At 48.3% G+C, this 17,291-nt stretch overlaps 2 protein-coding genes across 5 annotated transcripts in view; both read right to left on the minus strand.

The window, feature by feature from the left end:
• The window catches only part of HIP1R (huntingtin interacting protein 1 related), a 68,822-nt gene extending 58,695 nt beyond the window's left edge, over positions 1–10,127 (minus strand). Inside the window, exon 1 of the mRNA XM_031948482.1 lies at positions 9,930–10,127. Within this exon, the coding sequence (XP_031804342.1) occupies positions 9,930–10,022 (93 nt within the window). The 5' untranslated portion in view covers positions 10,023–10,127. The remainder of the gene's footprint in view (positions 1–9,929) is intronic.
• A 3,966-nt stretch (positions 10,128–14,093) lies between these two features.
• CCDC62 (coiled-coil domain containing 62) overlaps positions 14,094–17,291 on the minus strand; it is an 83,882-nt gene continuing 80,684 nt past the window's right edge. For 3 of the 4 annotated variants that reach the window (XM_031948484.1, XM_031948483.1, XM_031948485.1), the window contains 2 exons: positions 16,035–16,124; positions 14,094–15,076 (listed from right to left, as the gene is read on the minus strand). In XM_031948484.1, coding sequence (XP_031804344.1) covers positions 16,059–16,124 — 66 coding nt within the window. In that variant the 3' untranslated portion in view covers positions 14,094–15,076; positions 16,035–16,058. Of the gene's footprint in view, positions 15,077–16,034; positions 16,125–17,291 lie in introns of those variants that run through there. The other variant, XR_004231275.1, reaches the window with a different exon arrangement.

Genomic DNA, 17,291 nt, shown 5'->3' on the forward strand with positions numbered 1-17,291 from the left:
AAAAAGAAAAAAGGAAGAGAAAGAAGAGAAAGAAAAGAAAAAAGAGGAGAGGAAAGAGAAGAAAAAAGAAGAATGAAAAGAGGAAAAAAAGAGAAGAGAAAAGAAAAAAGAGAAGAGAAAGAGGAGAAAAAAGGAGAGAGAGAAGAGAGAGAAAGAAAGGGGAGAGAAGAGAAAAAATAAGAGAAGAGATTGATAGCCTGAAGACTTCTTTCAAGGTCACTCAGCAGACTCCTCCCCAGGTTGGGTTGAAGTAGGTGACATTGACACAGGTTCCTCCCCAGGTTGGGTTGGAGTAGGTGACATTGACACAGGCTCCTCCCCAGGTTGGGTTGGAGTAGGTGACATTGACACAGGCTCCTCCCCAGGTTGGGTTGGAGTAGGTGACATTGACACAGGCTCCTCCCCAGGTTGGACTGGAGTAGGTGACATTGACACAGGCTCCTCCCCCAGGCTAGGTTGGAGTAGATGATATTGACGCAGGCTCCTCCCCATTTCTAGACCATCTGATTGATCAGGGTGATGAGGAGAAAAAGCGGGGACAGATTTGAAGTTAGGACCTTAGTTCCGCTACTTCCTCCCCGTGCAAATTTAGGATCCAGGGATTCTGGGGGGCTTTAGTCCAACCCCCTCATTCCATGGATGAGAAAACTACCCAAGGAAGTGAAGACATTTACCGAATCTGCTCCCGGGCAAAGTGGCCTCCAGAGATCTGAATCTGCTCCGTGACTGCACATCCTTTTCTCATCCCTCTCCAAGGCTCAGTTTCCTTATCTGTAAAATTAGGGACTGACCTGGATGACATCCAAGGTCCCCATCCTTCTCTTGATCTTTGAACCCTTTTGTCAGGTGGCTAGAAAGAGAGCCAGTGCTTAAGCTAAAAACCAGTCACTCCAAGAGTGGTGTTCTGAACCTTACATTACTCCTGGCATACAGCAAGAGCTTAATAAATGCTTGCTGTCCGACTACAGCATACCATAACCAAGGGAATTTGCTAAAGCTCCTAACTGAAGGATTATTCTCTGACCAATCAGATGGTTCAAAAACAGCTGCAACAATAACAACACTCAGTGCACCTCCCAATCCCCAGCCATGTCCTAGCCATCGACGACCACCAGCCTCATTTGCCTGGATCTGAGGCAAAAGCCCAAGAGCACTTCCGAAGGACTGTTACTTCATCAGGCCATCCCTTGGATTCTCCCCCTGAGCCAGAGTCCTTTACCAGTACGTACTTGTATGTGCCATGTTCATCTCCCACCTCTGTGCCTTTGCATGGGCTGTCCCCCCTGCGGGAATGCCCTCCCTCCGTACCTCTATGATTTAGAATCCTTCAAAATCCTTCACTGAAAGGATGTGGCTTCAGTCAGACTAAGACCTGCTCAAGCCCTTGGCTAAAAAGGTCAAGGCCTCCCACTGCATCCAGGGCCACCTCAGGCCATCCTGATCTATATCTGGCCACTGGACTCGGAAGGCTCCGGAGGAGAAAGCGAGGCTGGTGACCTTGAACAGCCCTCCCTCACTTATCCCCTCAGAAAGGGGATACCCTTTCTGAAGTCCTGGTCCAGAGTGAAAGATAACAACAACTTCCTTCCAGACACCATTCAGGTGCCCTACCTCAGCCATTAGAGCCTATTTCCTTTGGAAATCACTTTGCATATGCTTTCCATTTTATTATCTGCATCTCTGAGCTTTTTTGATAGAATATATGTCCCTCGAAGAGAGAGACTGTGTCTTTAGCATAGGGCCTAGCCCAGAGTTAAGTGATTAATGGCTGGAATAAGTGAAGACCCTTCATCGGGGTTGGGGTCAGAAACGGAAACTGAGCCTGGAGTTTCTGGAGGTTCCAAAGCTGGGGGAGGGGAGAAGGGGCCATCCACCTCCCCCATCTCAGTGGGAGCTCCTTGGTGACGGGGACATCCCAGGGCCGAGCCGCCGGCACCCAGGAAGGCCTTGTCTCTTCTCAAGTTCACGCCATCACCAAGGGGACTGGCAAGGACACAGGGCAAGTTTTCTGGGAACTCACCTGAGCATTATATACACAAAGATAAACCCACCCCAGATAAACACACACACACACACACACACACACCCCAGCTCCCTGTTCCACACCCAGACTGCAACCTTGATAAGGCCCAGCAAATGGGAGAGAGGGATGGGACTTCACAGCCCCCTCTCCCCCACAGCTTAGGACTGACCCAAAGCTTCCTATTTCTGCAGCTTATCAGCATCTGAGATGGGCACATTGAAAAGCTGCCCTAGCCAGAAACCCTACACCACAGCATTCCCCCCTCCTCCCAGCCCAACGTGGGCCCAAAAAGAGAGAGAAAGGGAGGCTGGCGAGCAGCTGAGGAGCTAATAATAATAACCCTTGAAATAGCACTTAAGGGTTTACTAAGCCCTTAGGTTCTCAGGAAACCAAGATGGTTACCTGAAAACACCCTGCCAGGAGCCAGAAGCAAAGGGGCCACAACCAAGGATTAGACAATCCCTTCTGTAAGGAAAGGGAAGAGTATACTATGGCAGTTAATATGCAGAGTGTGTGTGTGTGTATGTGTGTGTGTGTGTGTGTAGCTAAATGGGTGGACAGAGAGATGGGTAGATGAAAAGACACGAATGGATGAATGGTCCAACACAGGGACAGGTAGACAGATATATATAGACAGACAGACAGAGGGACAGATGGATGGATAGGTGGTTGGACGGACAAACGTTTTATTGATTGATGTATATATACATTCAGTTTCCAGGCTTCTTCCCAGCAATTCAATCTGGAAGGGAGTTCATTTGATATTCCTGGGAGCGATCCCATTAAATATTAACCACTTTCAAAGCCTCATTCCCACAGCCCCTCACCCATCCATCTTGGAAAGTTTAAAATGGAAGGACAGACTCCATTGCCGGCCAAGACATCCCTGAGGAAGGGGGGCTCTTGCTCAGGCCTTCAGAGGGACAGAGGGCTTAGAAATTTGTCTAGCGTGCGGAGAAAAATGATATGCAAGCACCTGCCTCATCCCTTCTGTTCCAAGAGAGGCCCCACCAGGAGTGTGGGGGGGGAACCCCAACCCAATCTCCCACTCTGGCTCCTTGTCCCCAGACTGGCCGTCTAGGGTGATCTTATTTCATGGATCTTCCTCCTCTCCCCACCCCAATTCCATCTGACGGAGACGTCACCGCTTTAAGATATTGTTAGAATAAGATTGAGGTGACTGGGCTTAAATTCCATCTCCTCAACTTGGCAACTGAATCCTTTTATTTGTGGCAGAGCAGAAAGAGTGCTAGGCTCGGAAGCAAGCCATCCCGGGTTGTGTGATCCTGCCCAAGTTTCTTGGGCTTCTTAAGCCTCAGTTTCTTAATCTGTAAAAATGAGGATAATATCTTTCTCACAGGGTGGCTAACATTCAAAGACCCACATTAGATCAATTAGTTAGATCCAATTAGGAAGCCCACAGTTAGATCAAGGGGTCTTTCTGGACAGGAGAGTAATTAATTCTGTGAGGGGAAGGCAGGAAGGGACTCGGAATACCCGGTGGGCACTTCCTGGACTTGACCAGGACTCCTCGTTAAGAGCCCACCCAGATCTACAAAACCATCTTACTTCAGGAGCAGGACTGGAACTCCAATCTTAATAAGTGCTTAATAAATGCCTGCTGATTGATTGGTTCCTGACTCCAAGCTGGCTCTGTAGCCACTATACTATGCACCTTATTGTTATTTATTAATCTTCAAAAAGTACTGCAGGAATCTCACTGAAGAATGGGTGAATGAAAACAGTGTCTGACAACTCTCTGACCTGTCCGAGACAATTAAAGGCTTTCTCTGCTTCTTCCAAACACTTATTGAGACCCATCCCTTTAAAAAAAAAAAAAAAAAGAAGAAGAAGAAGAAGAAAGAAAGAAATGGAAATATAATAAGAGCGATAAGCCACATATCCAAATAAATAACGTGTAAACTATATCTGAAAGTCTAGCCTCTGACACTGACTGGCTTTATGATTTGGGCCAAGTCCTTCCTGAGCAAAACCCTAAGACTTAGCTGGGTTATTCTGGGGAGTCTTGCCTTTCTTTGCCTCAGAACCCCATATAGAGTTGACTTGACCTATTAAATTTGCTTTCAAAGCATGGCTCAAGCCTCCTTTTTTTCTGGGAGGCCTTTTCTGATTTCCCAACCCAGAAGTTTGTGCCTCCCTCCAAAAAAAACCCTGATATTATATTTACGTATTGATGTGTAGTGAAGCTGCGTAATTATGTATTTGTGTATATACATACATGATTCTCCCAATAGAAAGCAAACGTTTGGAGGATAGTTGCTTTTATTTTCCTCTGTCCTTTCGGTGTCTAGCACACAGTAAGTATTTCACAAATGCCTGTGAATTGATGGGTTCAAGGCCAGCTGATAATGGGCTTACTGAAATCCCAAGTCCTTGACCTAAGGGTACAAAATCCCTCCTGAAGGAATGAGCCAGGCATCTCTCATGGGTTTCTAGGTTGGCAGGGATCTTTCCCAGCATGATCCTCCTGGGGCCTCACAAAAACCGGGGGTGGGACCCGGAGGCACACCAAGGGTCATTATCTTAGCCATCACACACCAAGAGGCCTGGAAAACACCTGGGTCCAGAATCCGCTGCCAGATTCACCTTTGATCCATTGCCTCAATAACAACTGACATTCAGTAGGTGTTTAAACACTGGCAAAGCATTTGATCCAGGCAGAGAGCCTGTAGATGCAAAGCATTTCCCTTCCAGTTTGATCCTCCCAACTACCCTTTTGTGACTCATACTATTACTTCCTGTTTTACAGATGGGGAAACTGAGACCCAGAGGCAAAGTGACTTCTAACAACCCTACTTAAAGAGTCGGAGGTGTTTAGCCACTCTGTATATATAATACCTATTTACTACATGTTGCCCTTCTTAAGAGCAGAGACTGTTTAGGGGTGTTCCCCGTATCCCCAGCACCTATTCACAGTCCCAGACATACTGGGTAATCACTTAGCTGATGTTTGTTGATTGACTGATTGATTCTTTGCGGAGTGGGGCTAAGGGTGTAGAATACTGCAGAGGTTTCACTGAACATTTTTTCTCCCTCCTTGTTATATGAAAGGAGAAAGGATTTGGACAAAGGTGCTACCAATTGAAAGTTTTTGAAAAAAAAGAAAGTCTGACATATGGAGGTATATCCCTAGGATCCCCACTAGTGGGGGAGGCTGAGGCCAGAGAATCCCTTGAGTTTGGGAGTTCTCAGCTACGGCGGGGCTAAGGCTGGGCATTTGTCCACACTGAATCTTGCACCGATAAGGTGACCTCTGGGAACAGAGAACCAAGAGATGAAGTAACTTGGGTTAGAAAAATGGAACAGGTTAAAGCTTCTGAGCCAATTAAGACAGGAGCAGCTCATGAGTGAATCTCCAGCCTAAATAAGACAGAAAGACCCAATCTTAATTAATCGACTAATTAACAAGAAGGTCAAAAGTAGGATTTGAACAGAGAACAATGTCCTGATTCCAAGTCCGGGGCTCTGTCCACCGGGCCACACTGCTTCTCCCAGAGATGGTTAGTCCTATGGAACATCCTTGCCTAATTTACATTCTGCTCAAACAATAAACATTTCTATCGGTGTCGGAGCCCGGTAACTTGCCTCTGGTACCGCTAAAAGGGTCAGAATTTTAAAACCACATTCAGTTTTTATGAATTGGACGTCAGGGCCGAGAGCAAGTGGGATACTGTAGGGCGATGATGGTAATCGAGGTGATAAATTAATAATCTGCAGAGCCATTTCTGGGCAGATGATTCTCACTGCTCATCAGGTGGGGGCCTGCTGGCGTCTCAAGGTTACTGTTAATCACAGGAGGCGGGGGGGAGGGGGGCGCCTGCACTTTTCTTATTCCAAAGTGAAAACAGGGGTTACAGGCTACTTGTAGGGACTGGATTCTAAGAGTCAAAGACATCAGACGGCTGGCCCTCTGCAAACATGGAAGCCTGGAAAGCAAAACCTGCTGATGGGCAGTGACTGTGGCACAAAGGACATTTCAGCCTCAATTAAGTAGAGGTGTTCAGTCACGTCCAACTCTTGGTGACCCCATTTAGGGTTGTCCTGGCAAAGATACTGGAGCGTTTGCCATTTCCTTCTCCAGCTCATTTTACAGATGAGGAAACTGAGGTGATTTGCCCAGAGTCACACGACTAGGAAGTATCTGAGGCCAGATGTCTTCCTACTCCAGTCCTGATGAGAAGAGACAGTAAGGAGCCTTGATGGGTGACCAGTCTCAAGTGACTCGGTTAGGTAAAGACAAATTCAAATCCATGAAGAACCTACTATGTGCTAGGCTAGACAATTGAGACACAAAAGCGGAAACCACAGTCTGTTCTTTAGAAGTTTACATTCTATCTTGGGGAATTTTGAAGGGGCCAGAATGGGACATGTGAACAAAGGGCAGGCCCTGGAAGGGCATAATATTTGTAGACACTAGCTTAGCATGGTACCCTTCACACAGTAGGTACTGAATAACTAACTGCTTGGTCCTTCCCCCTCCCTTCTGGAGTCAGAGGCCCTGGGTTCAAATCCCACCAGTTGTGCTGACCACCCAGGTGTCTCTGCTTAATCTCTCTGGAGCTCAGTTTCCTCATTGGTACAATGGAAAGGTCAGATCAGGTGGCTTTTGAAGTCCCTTTCCTGCTCTAGGGAAATAAAAGGAATATCTCCACAGGCTCACAGGATGACAGACAGAGGAATCTCAGAGATCACCCAGTTCCATGTCAGATCTAATGGAATTAAGATCCAAAGGAGGTAAGATCAAGGTCACAAAACATGTACAATGTAAAAATAAAGTAATTTTTGTCAGGAAGTGGGGGAGGGAGCCCGGAAGAGGCCGAGGTCGGGAGACTTTCCCTGGCATTGAGGCTCCAGGAGAGCTGAGGGAATTCAAAGTTCCGAGGGAGGGGCATTCTAGGCGTGGAGGGCATGTGGAGCCCCGAGCCCCAATGGCACCAATGCTTCTGAAGACTTCAAATGAAAAGGACAGGGCAATGACGCTGAGGTCTCTGGCTTTGGTAGCTGCTGGATGTTCCCTAGATCTCAACTTCCTTCTCTATAAAATGAGGGGACACCTGAGATCCCTTCTAGCTCTGGTTCCATTGTCCTGGTAACTTCTCTCCCTCCCCATCACCTATAAATATTGATTGAGAGAAAACCAGGAAGACCCAAGTTTGAATCTTGCCTTTGACCTTTCCTAGCTGTAGGACCTTTTTCACCTAGGAGACCCCAGACCAATGACATCACAGTCCCAGTCTAGTCCTTCTCAAGGGCCTCAAACACTGAATGAATAGAATGTATTTACTAAGCTTTTATTATTTGCAAAACACTGTGTTAAGTCCTGGAAAAGTAAACTGAAAATTCAGCCAATCCCTGCTCTCAAAAGGAGGGTCTCAGAGGAGACAGCAGGCATGGGGTGATATACCTGGCACACAGTAGGCCCTTAACAAAGGCGAATTAATTGAGTGATTCTGTACTCATGGGGCTTAGTACAATGCGGGACATACAGTAGGAGCTTAATAAAGGCTTGCTGTTTGACTGGTCCTAGTATTCGAGATAAGACTCTCTCGGCAGAGGGCCCTGCGTGCTTCAGAACTGGCTTCAGAACCCTGTTGGGCTCTGGAACCCAGTGAGGAGCTGGAGGAGGCCCGCACGGGGCCGGAAGTGTTGTGAGAAGCAGGTATTTAATAAGAGGGTGTGCACATGTTTGTATTTGGGCCAGAGCTCAGGCAAACAAGTCTGACCACATATATACAACTTTTCACCTTGGCACTGACGAGATAATAGGTCTCTCTGGTAAACTGCAGTCCAGAGGAAAGGAAACGGAAGCGCTTCCGCTAAGGAAATTTGAATCAAAAGCTTGGGGATGGGAGGGGGAGATGGATGGAGAGAAAGATCGCTGTAGTTCCTTGCGATCCAGTCTTGAAAAGGGGCTCCCAACTTCTCCTTCCTGAGACCGAGCTTGCCAGCCCCCCAATACTTCAGCGAATGCATCTGAGAAGGCATCGGAGGCAGTGTGGTGCGGTGGATGGTGCATTCAGGCAGACCTAGGTTCCAAACTGCTCCCATGCTCAGTTAAGACAAACAAGTTCTTTTCTGAGCCCCAGCTTTCTCATCTGTAAAATGGGTTTAATCCTCCCTCCCTGTCCTACCTGCCTCCCAAGCAGAGCAAAAGGGACTGGAGAGGCCTGAGGGTTCCACGGCCCACACCTGGCTGAGAATCTCCACCGTGGCCTCCCCAACAAGTGGCCTTTTGCTGGAGGGCCTCCAATGAAGGAAAAACTGCTCCACCTCCCGAAGGCCACCGGCCTTCTTTGGGACACTTCTCACTGTTAGGAGGTTCTTTCTGACATCGAGTCTAAATCAGCAACTTCCACCCAATGCCCGGCTCCTGGTCCTGCCCCCTGGGGCCCCTGTGACACCCCCTTCCACAACACAACCTGCCATATCACTGCTGATTCCGCCCACTGCCCCTCGGCTCTTCTGGCTCTCAATCTCCTCACCTGAAAGGAACGGGCAGCTGAGGTCTCCAAGCTCTGCCTCTGCTCCCCAATCCCATAACCTGCGGTGCCTCAGTTCCCTCCTCTGGAAAGTGCAAAGCCTGACCCTGAGCTAGATCTGCAAGCCCATGAGGCAGGGGGTCGGCAGAGGACCCTCGGTCAAATCAAACCACCCTGGATGCTCTGGGCAGCCCCCCGTCCTTCCCAGGTACATCCGGGGCAGGAAGTCGCCTTGTTTGAGGGGCTCAAACGAAACCGTGCAGGCAAAACCCTTTGCAAATTTTAAAGCACAATGTAAATGTCAACTGCAGTTGTAGAACAGATGGCCCTGTGGTCCAGAAGCAGAATCTCCTGGGCTGAGCCCCCGGGCCGGCTCCCCTGGGGAAGGGGCTGGGCAGGAGAGCCCTCCCCTCTGCTCGGCCGCTGCCAGGGCCCCGGGCACGAGTGAGGCGGCAGAACCCATGTTTACTTAAGTCAGGGAAACCTCTGGACATTTACTCCGGGAGAGCTCTGGGCTAGGAGAGGCAGAGGGGTGAAGGCCCAGGACCGGGGGAGGGGGTGACTGGGTGGCCCTCTCTGCGCCATCCCCCACCCTACCAGCCCCTCCTCCTCCAGGCTTAGGAGCCCTGGAAAGGGCAAGTTCTCGGGCCCTGCAGACAGGTGTGTCCCCTCCGTGCCAGTGCCCCCTGGCCCCGGCCCCAGCCTTTGTCTCATGAATGCCCAGAGAAACCGGGAAAAGGGGCGCAAACACTGAACTGCCCGGGGGGCGCTACGCCTTTACACGCGAACCCCACGCCGAGATCCACACAGGGACACACACACGGGGACACACACACAGACACACACACACACACGCACACACACACACACACAGGGACACACACACACACACACACACACACACAGGGACACACGCGCGGCTGGGCCCGGAGGCGCTGACACATGGACACGCCCCCGAGCGTGACCCCCGCACACCGCCACAGCGCTCCGGACGACCCCGCGGTCCCCGCGCACGGCCCGCCTCGGCCGCACACGCGTGGGAAGCCCCACGGGAGGCCGGTGACACGCAGCACATGGGCGCCCGCGCGGGGAAGGGCGCCCGAAGGCCGGTTTCGCGGGGCTCCCCGCCGCCCTGCCCGCCGCCGCCGCCCCCGGACAGCCCCCTCCCCGCCCCGGCCTCAGTGTCCCGCTCTGCAGGGCGCGCTGCCGGCCCAGCTGCCGGCCCGTCCCTGCCGGCGCCCGAGCCGCGGCCTCACAATGGGGGCGGGGCCCCTCCCGGGCCGGCCCCGCGCCCCCCGCCCCCCGCGCCCCGCGCCCCGCGCCCCGCGCCCCCGCCCCCGGCTGCGCTGCCGTGCCCGGGGCGCGGGGCTGCGCGGCGCTGTCTGCGCTCCCGGCGCCTTCCTTGCCTGCGTCTTGTCGAACTGCTCCCGCTCGGCCTCCAGGCTGTGGCCCGGCCTGCGGCTCAGCACCCGCGCCGGCACGTTCTTGATGGTGTTCATCCTCCCCGCCGGCGAGGTCCGCCAGCGCCGCGCACCCGGAACGGCCCGTCCGCCCCGGCCCCGAGCCCAGCGCGACTGAGCGAGCGCGTCACCCGCAGGCCCCCCCCCCCAGGCCCCGCCCCGCCCGCCCCCAGCATCACGCCCGCCCCGCCCCCTTCCCCGGGGCCCCACACCTGACCGAGGGCTCCTCCCAGCCCCGCCTCCATCCCCGGTCCCTGACTCCGCCAGGAGCATCACTCCGCTTCCTGCTGCCCCGACCTGGGGCGAGCCGGCTCTCCGCTGCCTCTTCTCCAGAGGTCACGGAACTCCCGTCCGCAGCCGGGACCATCCCTGCCCCCGCGGGGCACCCGGGCGCCCCCCTCCTCTCGCATTGCTCCCGCGTCCTCCACTTCCTGCGTCATCAGTTTACAAGTGCCCTCACCTCCCCGCTCCTTTGAAGAAGGCCTTCCCTAATCCTCCTAGCCCTCTGCCCCCTTTTCCCGCTTCCTCTTTCACCCCACAAACAATCCTGTGCAGCGCTGTTGTTCGGTCACTCCGCGGGCCCGGCTTTATTGTGCCCATGGGCATCACGTTTGCCAGTTGGGCATCTTCCCGATGGGTGGGGGAGGGGGCTTGCTTTCTTCCATTTCCCTCAGGCCTCTCAGTTTCAGCCCCTACAGCTTCTCCTGAAGCTGCTCCCTCCCCTTCCCTTCAATCTGACCCTAGTCCAGAGGCCACATAAGCCACTGGTTCTGTCAAGGCGGCAAGACCAGGATTCAGGTCCCGAACTTTCACATTTGCGCTCTTGGGCAGATCTGCTTTAAGGCCAGGAATTGCAAAGTCCAGGCCCTTATGGAGCCCGTGCATGCGCGCATTGCCATGGTCTTAGCAGAAATGTCCTCCTCCTAGGTGGGGCAGCTAGGTGGCAAGGACACTCCTGGAGTCAGGAAAACCCCAATTCAAATCCCACCTCACACACCTCACTAGCTCATGTGATGCCGGGCAAATCACTTTTCCCATCGCCTCAGTTTCCTCATCTGTGAAATAAGCTGGAGAAGGAAATGGCCAGCCACTCCGGTATCTTTGCCAAGAAAACCCCAAATGGGTCACAAGCAGGATTGAAATGACTGAAACACCCCAAAAAGCCTTCCCGCTTTCACATTCGACCCCCTCCAAACTCAACTTGAAGCCATTGGCAAAATAATCTTTCTTCTGCATAGCCTTGAAACTGGAGTTTCAGAGGCCACCCTGTCCAACCTGGACTGGACATCCCTTCCTGACCAATGATCCTCCAGCTGCTTAAAGACCTCTGGGACGGGAAGCCCACCCTTCTCAAGGGGTGTCCATTATCTTTCTGCACGCCCCCACTGGTAGGAAGATGTCCCTTTCCTGGTACTCCCTCCTCTCCTCTCCCTATGAAATTCCTACCCACCCGGGGAATCTTAACTCCTGTTTCTTCCTCCTAGTGCTCATCCTGCTCAGACATCACAACTGATTTTGTAATTTTCTGTGCCGGTTTTATGTAGTATTATAGAGTATGTCTCAGCTAGGCGGTGAGTTCCTTGATGGCAGGGACTTGTCATATTTAAATCATTACCCCACCCTTTGCCCCACTGCCAAGCACAGTGCCCGGTACTCAGTAGTTGCTTAATAAGTGTTTGTTATATGGTATTGTAATTTCCTTCTCTCCTGTCACAGGGGAGTGCCGGAAGTGCAACTATCCCCATGGTTCCCAGTAGGGTCACTAGATTTCAAGCCAGGGGACTTGATTTTAAATTCTGGCTCTTCCACTCATTACCTGTCCTTAATCTCTTGGGGTCTCAGTTTCCTCATCTGCAAAATGGCTGGATGGCCTCTCTCCTCAGCTGTGTTCATGTGTAAAGTCCTCAGTAGAAATTTTTTTTTCAAATCTTTACATTTCTATTTCCCAGTGTGCTATGTCTTAATAGTACTTTTCCCAAATACATGCAAAGATAGTTTTCGACATTTATCTTGTTCCACATTTTTCTTCTCTCCCCATCCCTCCTCCCCAAGACAGCAAGCAATCCGATAATAGGTTAAATGTGCAATTCTTCTAAACATATTTTCTATTCTGTCTCTTATACTGAAATTTCTTAAACTGTGACCCCATATGGAGTCATGTAACAATATAGAAGTTGAGAAATTATGATGTTTGATTTGTATACCGATTTTATATACCTCTATACCCAGGGTCATGGAAAAATTTCTTGGGTGAAGAGGGATCATGAGCGGAAAAAAGTTTTAGAGAGTTTGTCTTCTACATTAACATTTGTTAAAAATGAAATAAAATAATTGGTCTGACTAGTGCATTAGCTGGCACAGGATAGAAAACCTCCTGAGAGTACCAGGGAATCGTAAGTATATGTGAGACCAATCTCCTGTGGCCAAACCACTTTGGCTTTCAACCTTCCTTCTTCAGTTGCTGCCATAATATGCCCAGTCCCTTAACACAATGCTTACTCTGCTCCCCATCCCACACAATGATTCTACTTAATTCCTGGAATAATGAACCTGATCCTAATGGATTCTGAAAAAGGCACCAAGCACAAAGCAGCAGGACTGAAAATTGGCCCTCTGTATGTCCCTGATGGTGGGAAAGGAAATTCAGAGGCAAGTGCTTTGGGGGGGTAAGGAGGAGGAGATGTGAGCAAGGAGAAGAATCATGGAGGAGAACTGAGCCCCAGTGGCTAATGGGTTGCAAGCTAAAGTTCCCCAAAAGCTCACCTGTTTATTCATGGTCTGCCACCCAGACCTTTCCAGCCTAGGCAGAAGTGCTCATAATCTAAGAGACAAAAAACTATTTTTAGCTCTTACGTATAAGGCCTTAATCCCCCCCTCCCCTTTTTAAATAATGTCTGTTTTAAAAAACCTTAAAGAAAAAAAAATGGCTTTCCATAAACTCTAAAATTATTACTCTTTACAAAGAAAGCCTCATTCAGCAGCTGAAATGATTCCTAGTTGACAAATAACTGAACAAATATACTGGTAGTTCTCCCCCACAGTTCAAAGATGTCAATAATGGTTATATTTGCTAAAATATGGTTTTAAATCAAACTTTTAGGCCATTTTCAAAGTAGTGTGAGGAAACTAACTTCTGAACAGGAACTGCCTCCTACACAAAAACTGGAACAAAGAGGAAGAACCCTGCTCCTAGGTTGTCCCTAGAGAGATGGGTGGGTTATAAAGGAGTTGGTGAAATCACCTTTCTGTGCAGTCAAAGGCTTCATGGGAACATCATCGAATGGGATAATAGTCATCTCTGGAGGGTCCACACTAAGTATTTGCAAAAAGGCCATCGTGAAAAGACTGGCAGCCAATATTCCGAAATTGCTTGTAGATAATGTAACAAACTTAAAATTTTTCATATTTGGACTGTTTGGGAGTACATCCACGGTGCTAAGGAGGAGCTGAAAGTTTGTAATCATATAATCTAGAAAAGAACTACAATCTCCAATTTCCCAGCCCCACAAAGACTAGTCCTATTAAAACCTAGCTCCCTGAGAGTTGAAAACCCAGCAAATCAGCAGTGTTCACTGCTCACTAGGCAGGCTGGTAAGGAGTACATCTGTTGGAACACAGCCTCCCCCAGGACATGTAAGGTTTCCTACCTTGGCAGCCTTTTCATTCGGAATCAAACTATATCTTTTCAGTTTCACTCTGCCCAACTAGGGCAGAATTATAAAGTATGCATTTAGAAAGAACATAAGCAAACCTCACCTCATTTCTGCTTTCAGTATCCTAATTAGATGAGCCAAATGGGGTGGGCCCTTTAGACTTAGGAAAATCAACTGACATAACAGAGAAACTTTTTTTTTAACTAGACACTGAGGTGAGCACAATGGAAAGCTGTCTCTTTTATGTTGGTAAGACATTACAAAATAAATCCGTACATTCCTAAGCAAAGCTGTCCAGCCAGCCTTTTTTTTCATAATGGAACGTAAGTTATGGGCTGCTTCAAGTTTGGAAAGGGAGTGTGTGTGTGTGGGGGGGGAGCCTTTCTTCTTGTATCCTTGCCTCGATCTCTCCATCATCCACCCTGTTTCCATTCTGGTACAACGACCCAGAAAAGACTACAGAAAGGTCATTCTCTTTATTGTTAGAAATATTTTCATTGAATGCAGCTGTTGCTTCTCTTAGAAGACACAGATACACATGGCATATTTTCAAAAAATAAAATTACTTTACAAGTTAAATACAGTACTGTTCTCATTCCTTGAAGGTAAAAAATAAAATAAAATACCACGCATAACACTTGATCTTCTAGCGAGCTTTTGGTGTACAAGGGGCCCCAGACTATGGGAGGGGAATTGCGTAGCTCGGTTTGGGGGCTGAAGGGCGTCAATTTTCAGTCACTCAGGAAGTACTTTCCAGTTAAAAACACTTCGCACATTATTTCATGTCTATTTACATAGCAAAGTCCAGAGCCAAAACACCAAAATAATAAGAGAATGCCATTTCTTAGGCATTTATAAGCTGATCCTGGTAAAAGACCAGGAAAAATTAAAATGCCCATACAGCCAAGAAAAAAATAGTTCAGACAATTTAACAAAATTTGAGTGGAGAATTCTATACAATTCCTCACCAGTTACTGGGACTCTCACTTCGATGTTCATCCTTTCCCAAGGCTACGCTAACATTTAGTGGGAGGGCATCTATCCTTACACACAACAGTCATGTTTTTCTTAGCATAATACCAAATTCAGTTTCACAAATATATACAAATAGGGCCTAGCATCTAGGTGTGTAAATATATTTATATATATATATTATATATATAAATGTGTGTATGTATATATATGATATATATGTATAAAATATATATATGTACACACACATACACATATATGTGTGTATATATCTATATTTCTGACATTTGGAAACTACTAACTTGACAACATTCAAAATTCAGGTGTTAAGAAATGGTCTTTTAGCTGCTGGTATCTTTGGTTATTAGCTGTTTGTTGCTTATGAAGAATTATAATCCTCTTCTTTCAAAGTAAGTATTATGCAGGAATGTCTGCTTTTTTTCTTCCAAATAGACAAGAAATCTGCTTCTGGAAGGGAAGAGGAAGGAAGACACATTTTCACAAGATCAGTAAGAAGAAAATAGTAATGTCTAAGTCCCCATTGTCCTGGCAATGTAGCTATGCCTCGGGACATGACAGGACGTGAGTAAAAGATGTCTGAGTCCCCTTGCTTGCAGCAGAGAGGACTGGGTAAGAATCCTCTTGCCTGCTACCTCCGGGAAGGGGGGCTGGGTTGTTCTGTCTTTTCCTAAATGTACACAGATTAAAACTGCCCCATCACATGAAAGGTTTTTAAGAAGTGGAAAATTGCTGATGCCACAAATCAATGATTTATTGGCTACATCTCAAGCACTTGTGCTGCCTTTGAGACACTTCAAAAGCCTCAGAACCAACCAGACATTTTAACTTTTATAAGATTCCAGAGAAACTCTACATTGAATTCTTGGGAGGGAAGGGGGGGGGGGGTTCAGCAGAAGGAATTGTGGCAGAAACTTCAGCTGTTGCTTAAGAACATGCTTTATTAATCCTCTAACTAAATAGGAAAGGTATCTTTCCATAAAAAAGGGGAGATCTGAAGAGGCTATTTGTAAACCATGCAGACAGGGTCTGATTTTGAAAGTGCTGAAATTCAATCATATTCCAGAATGGCCAGGACTATTAAGGGTCTACTTGGTTCAAGGGCGTGGTGGACCTGGATTCTGGACCTGCAACCTTGAGAAAATTCTTCTGTGTTTCTGGGTCCTTGTGCCCTCCTCTGTAAGTGAGGGGCTGGGCTAGGAAAACTCCGGGGTACATTAATGATCTAACACTCTGGGATCCTGAGGACGGCCACACTACCTCAAGCCCTGCAATGTGGCAGGGGCCGTTGGTAGGTAAAGGTGATGTGAAAGACAAGGAGCACAAACAAAGCCTTTCCTTGCCCTTTCATTATCAGTTGTTCTGAAGTGGCTTAGGAAATGTCACAAGATAAGCAGAGGTGACTTACCCATGATCGCCCGGAAAATTGGACTCAAGAGCTGTTTTCTTCAATGATGGGCAGTGCTGCTCTGTGAGCTGTCATGTCGGAGAAGTCTGTCTACAAAATAACCCTCTAGTCAGTACTCAGGACAGACATGGGAAAGCAACCAAATCAATCAACCAACCAACATTTATTATTAAGCTCTTACTGTATGCCAGCTCTGGGGCTGGGTACCAGAGAGAGATGACCCCTGCCCTCAAGAAGCAAACATTCTACTAAAAAGAAAGGCAGGTAATCACTTTAGTGAAGGGACCAACAAGGGAAAATTGTACCATGGTTCTTATTCTTACTAACAAGAAAGGACTGGCTACTAGGATGTGGATGATGGGAACATCTGAAGGAAGAAATTAAAGTCTGTGGCAAGGCAGGAGAGGAATGTTGGGCACACTTTGATACCCCCCCTTAGACTGCACGAACTAGAGTCAGAACCCAGTTTGGGGTTCAAAAGAATAGGAATGAAGCACATGAACTAAAATAAATCCTTTAGAGGAAGTCAGTCCAGGAGGGATAGGAAACTCCCAAGAATCAAATTCTGAAGATACAGAAGGAAGTAATTCCAAAAAGAAGAGTGTGTGTGTGTGTGTGTGTGTGTGTGTGTGTGTGTGTTGGGGGGAAGCAGGAGGGGTGGGGAAACTAAGACTCCTAATGAAGACCTTTACAGCTCTATGGGAAAAAAAGGAGGCTCGGGCAGGGGCAAGGAGATAACAGAGTTGTTTAGATCTCATTTTGTTTCTGTTTTCTCTGCCAAGGAGAATGACCAAGAAGAACAAAAATGACAAACGGGAAAATGATACCCAAGATGCGTAAATCTATCAAAAGAGAGAACTTAATTGTCCTTGAACTCTATCCTTAGGGACTGGTAATCAACTGGTCTGGCTGATGTGATAACTGAGCTTCTGTCAGTGATGCCTGAAGAAGGAAGCAGGAACCACAAGCTTGGAGAACAGAAAATCCATGGATTTTCTAAAAAGGAAAGAGGAATCTGTAAACTACAGGCTAGTGAGCTGGCCTTGGATTCCTAGGATACTTCTAGAACAGATCACAAAAGAGCTCACAAATGAATACCTGGATCCAAAGCAATGTCTGTGATGATGAACTGGCTTCATCAAGAATAAGTCACACCAGAGTTCTCTGAGGTCCTTCTTTGACAGGGTCACTAAATTAGACTAGTAGACTGGAATAATTAATGATACAATTTAACCTATACTTCAGTTAACTGACTGT

The sequence above is a fragment of the Sarcophilus harrisii genome, chromosome 1 (genome assembly GCF_902635505.1).
Source record: "Sarcophilus harrisii chromosome 1, mSarHar1.11, whole genome shotgun sequence".
Classification (NCBI taxonomy): domain Eukaryota; kingdom Metazoa; phylum Chordata; class Mammalia; order Dasyuromorphia; family Dasyuridae; genus Sarcophilus; species Sarcophilus harrisii.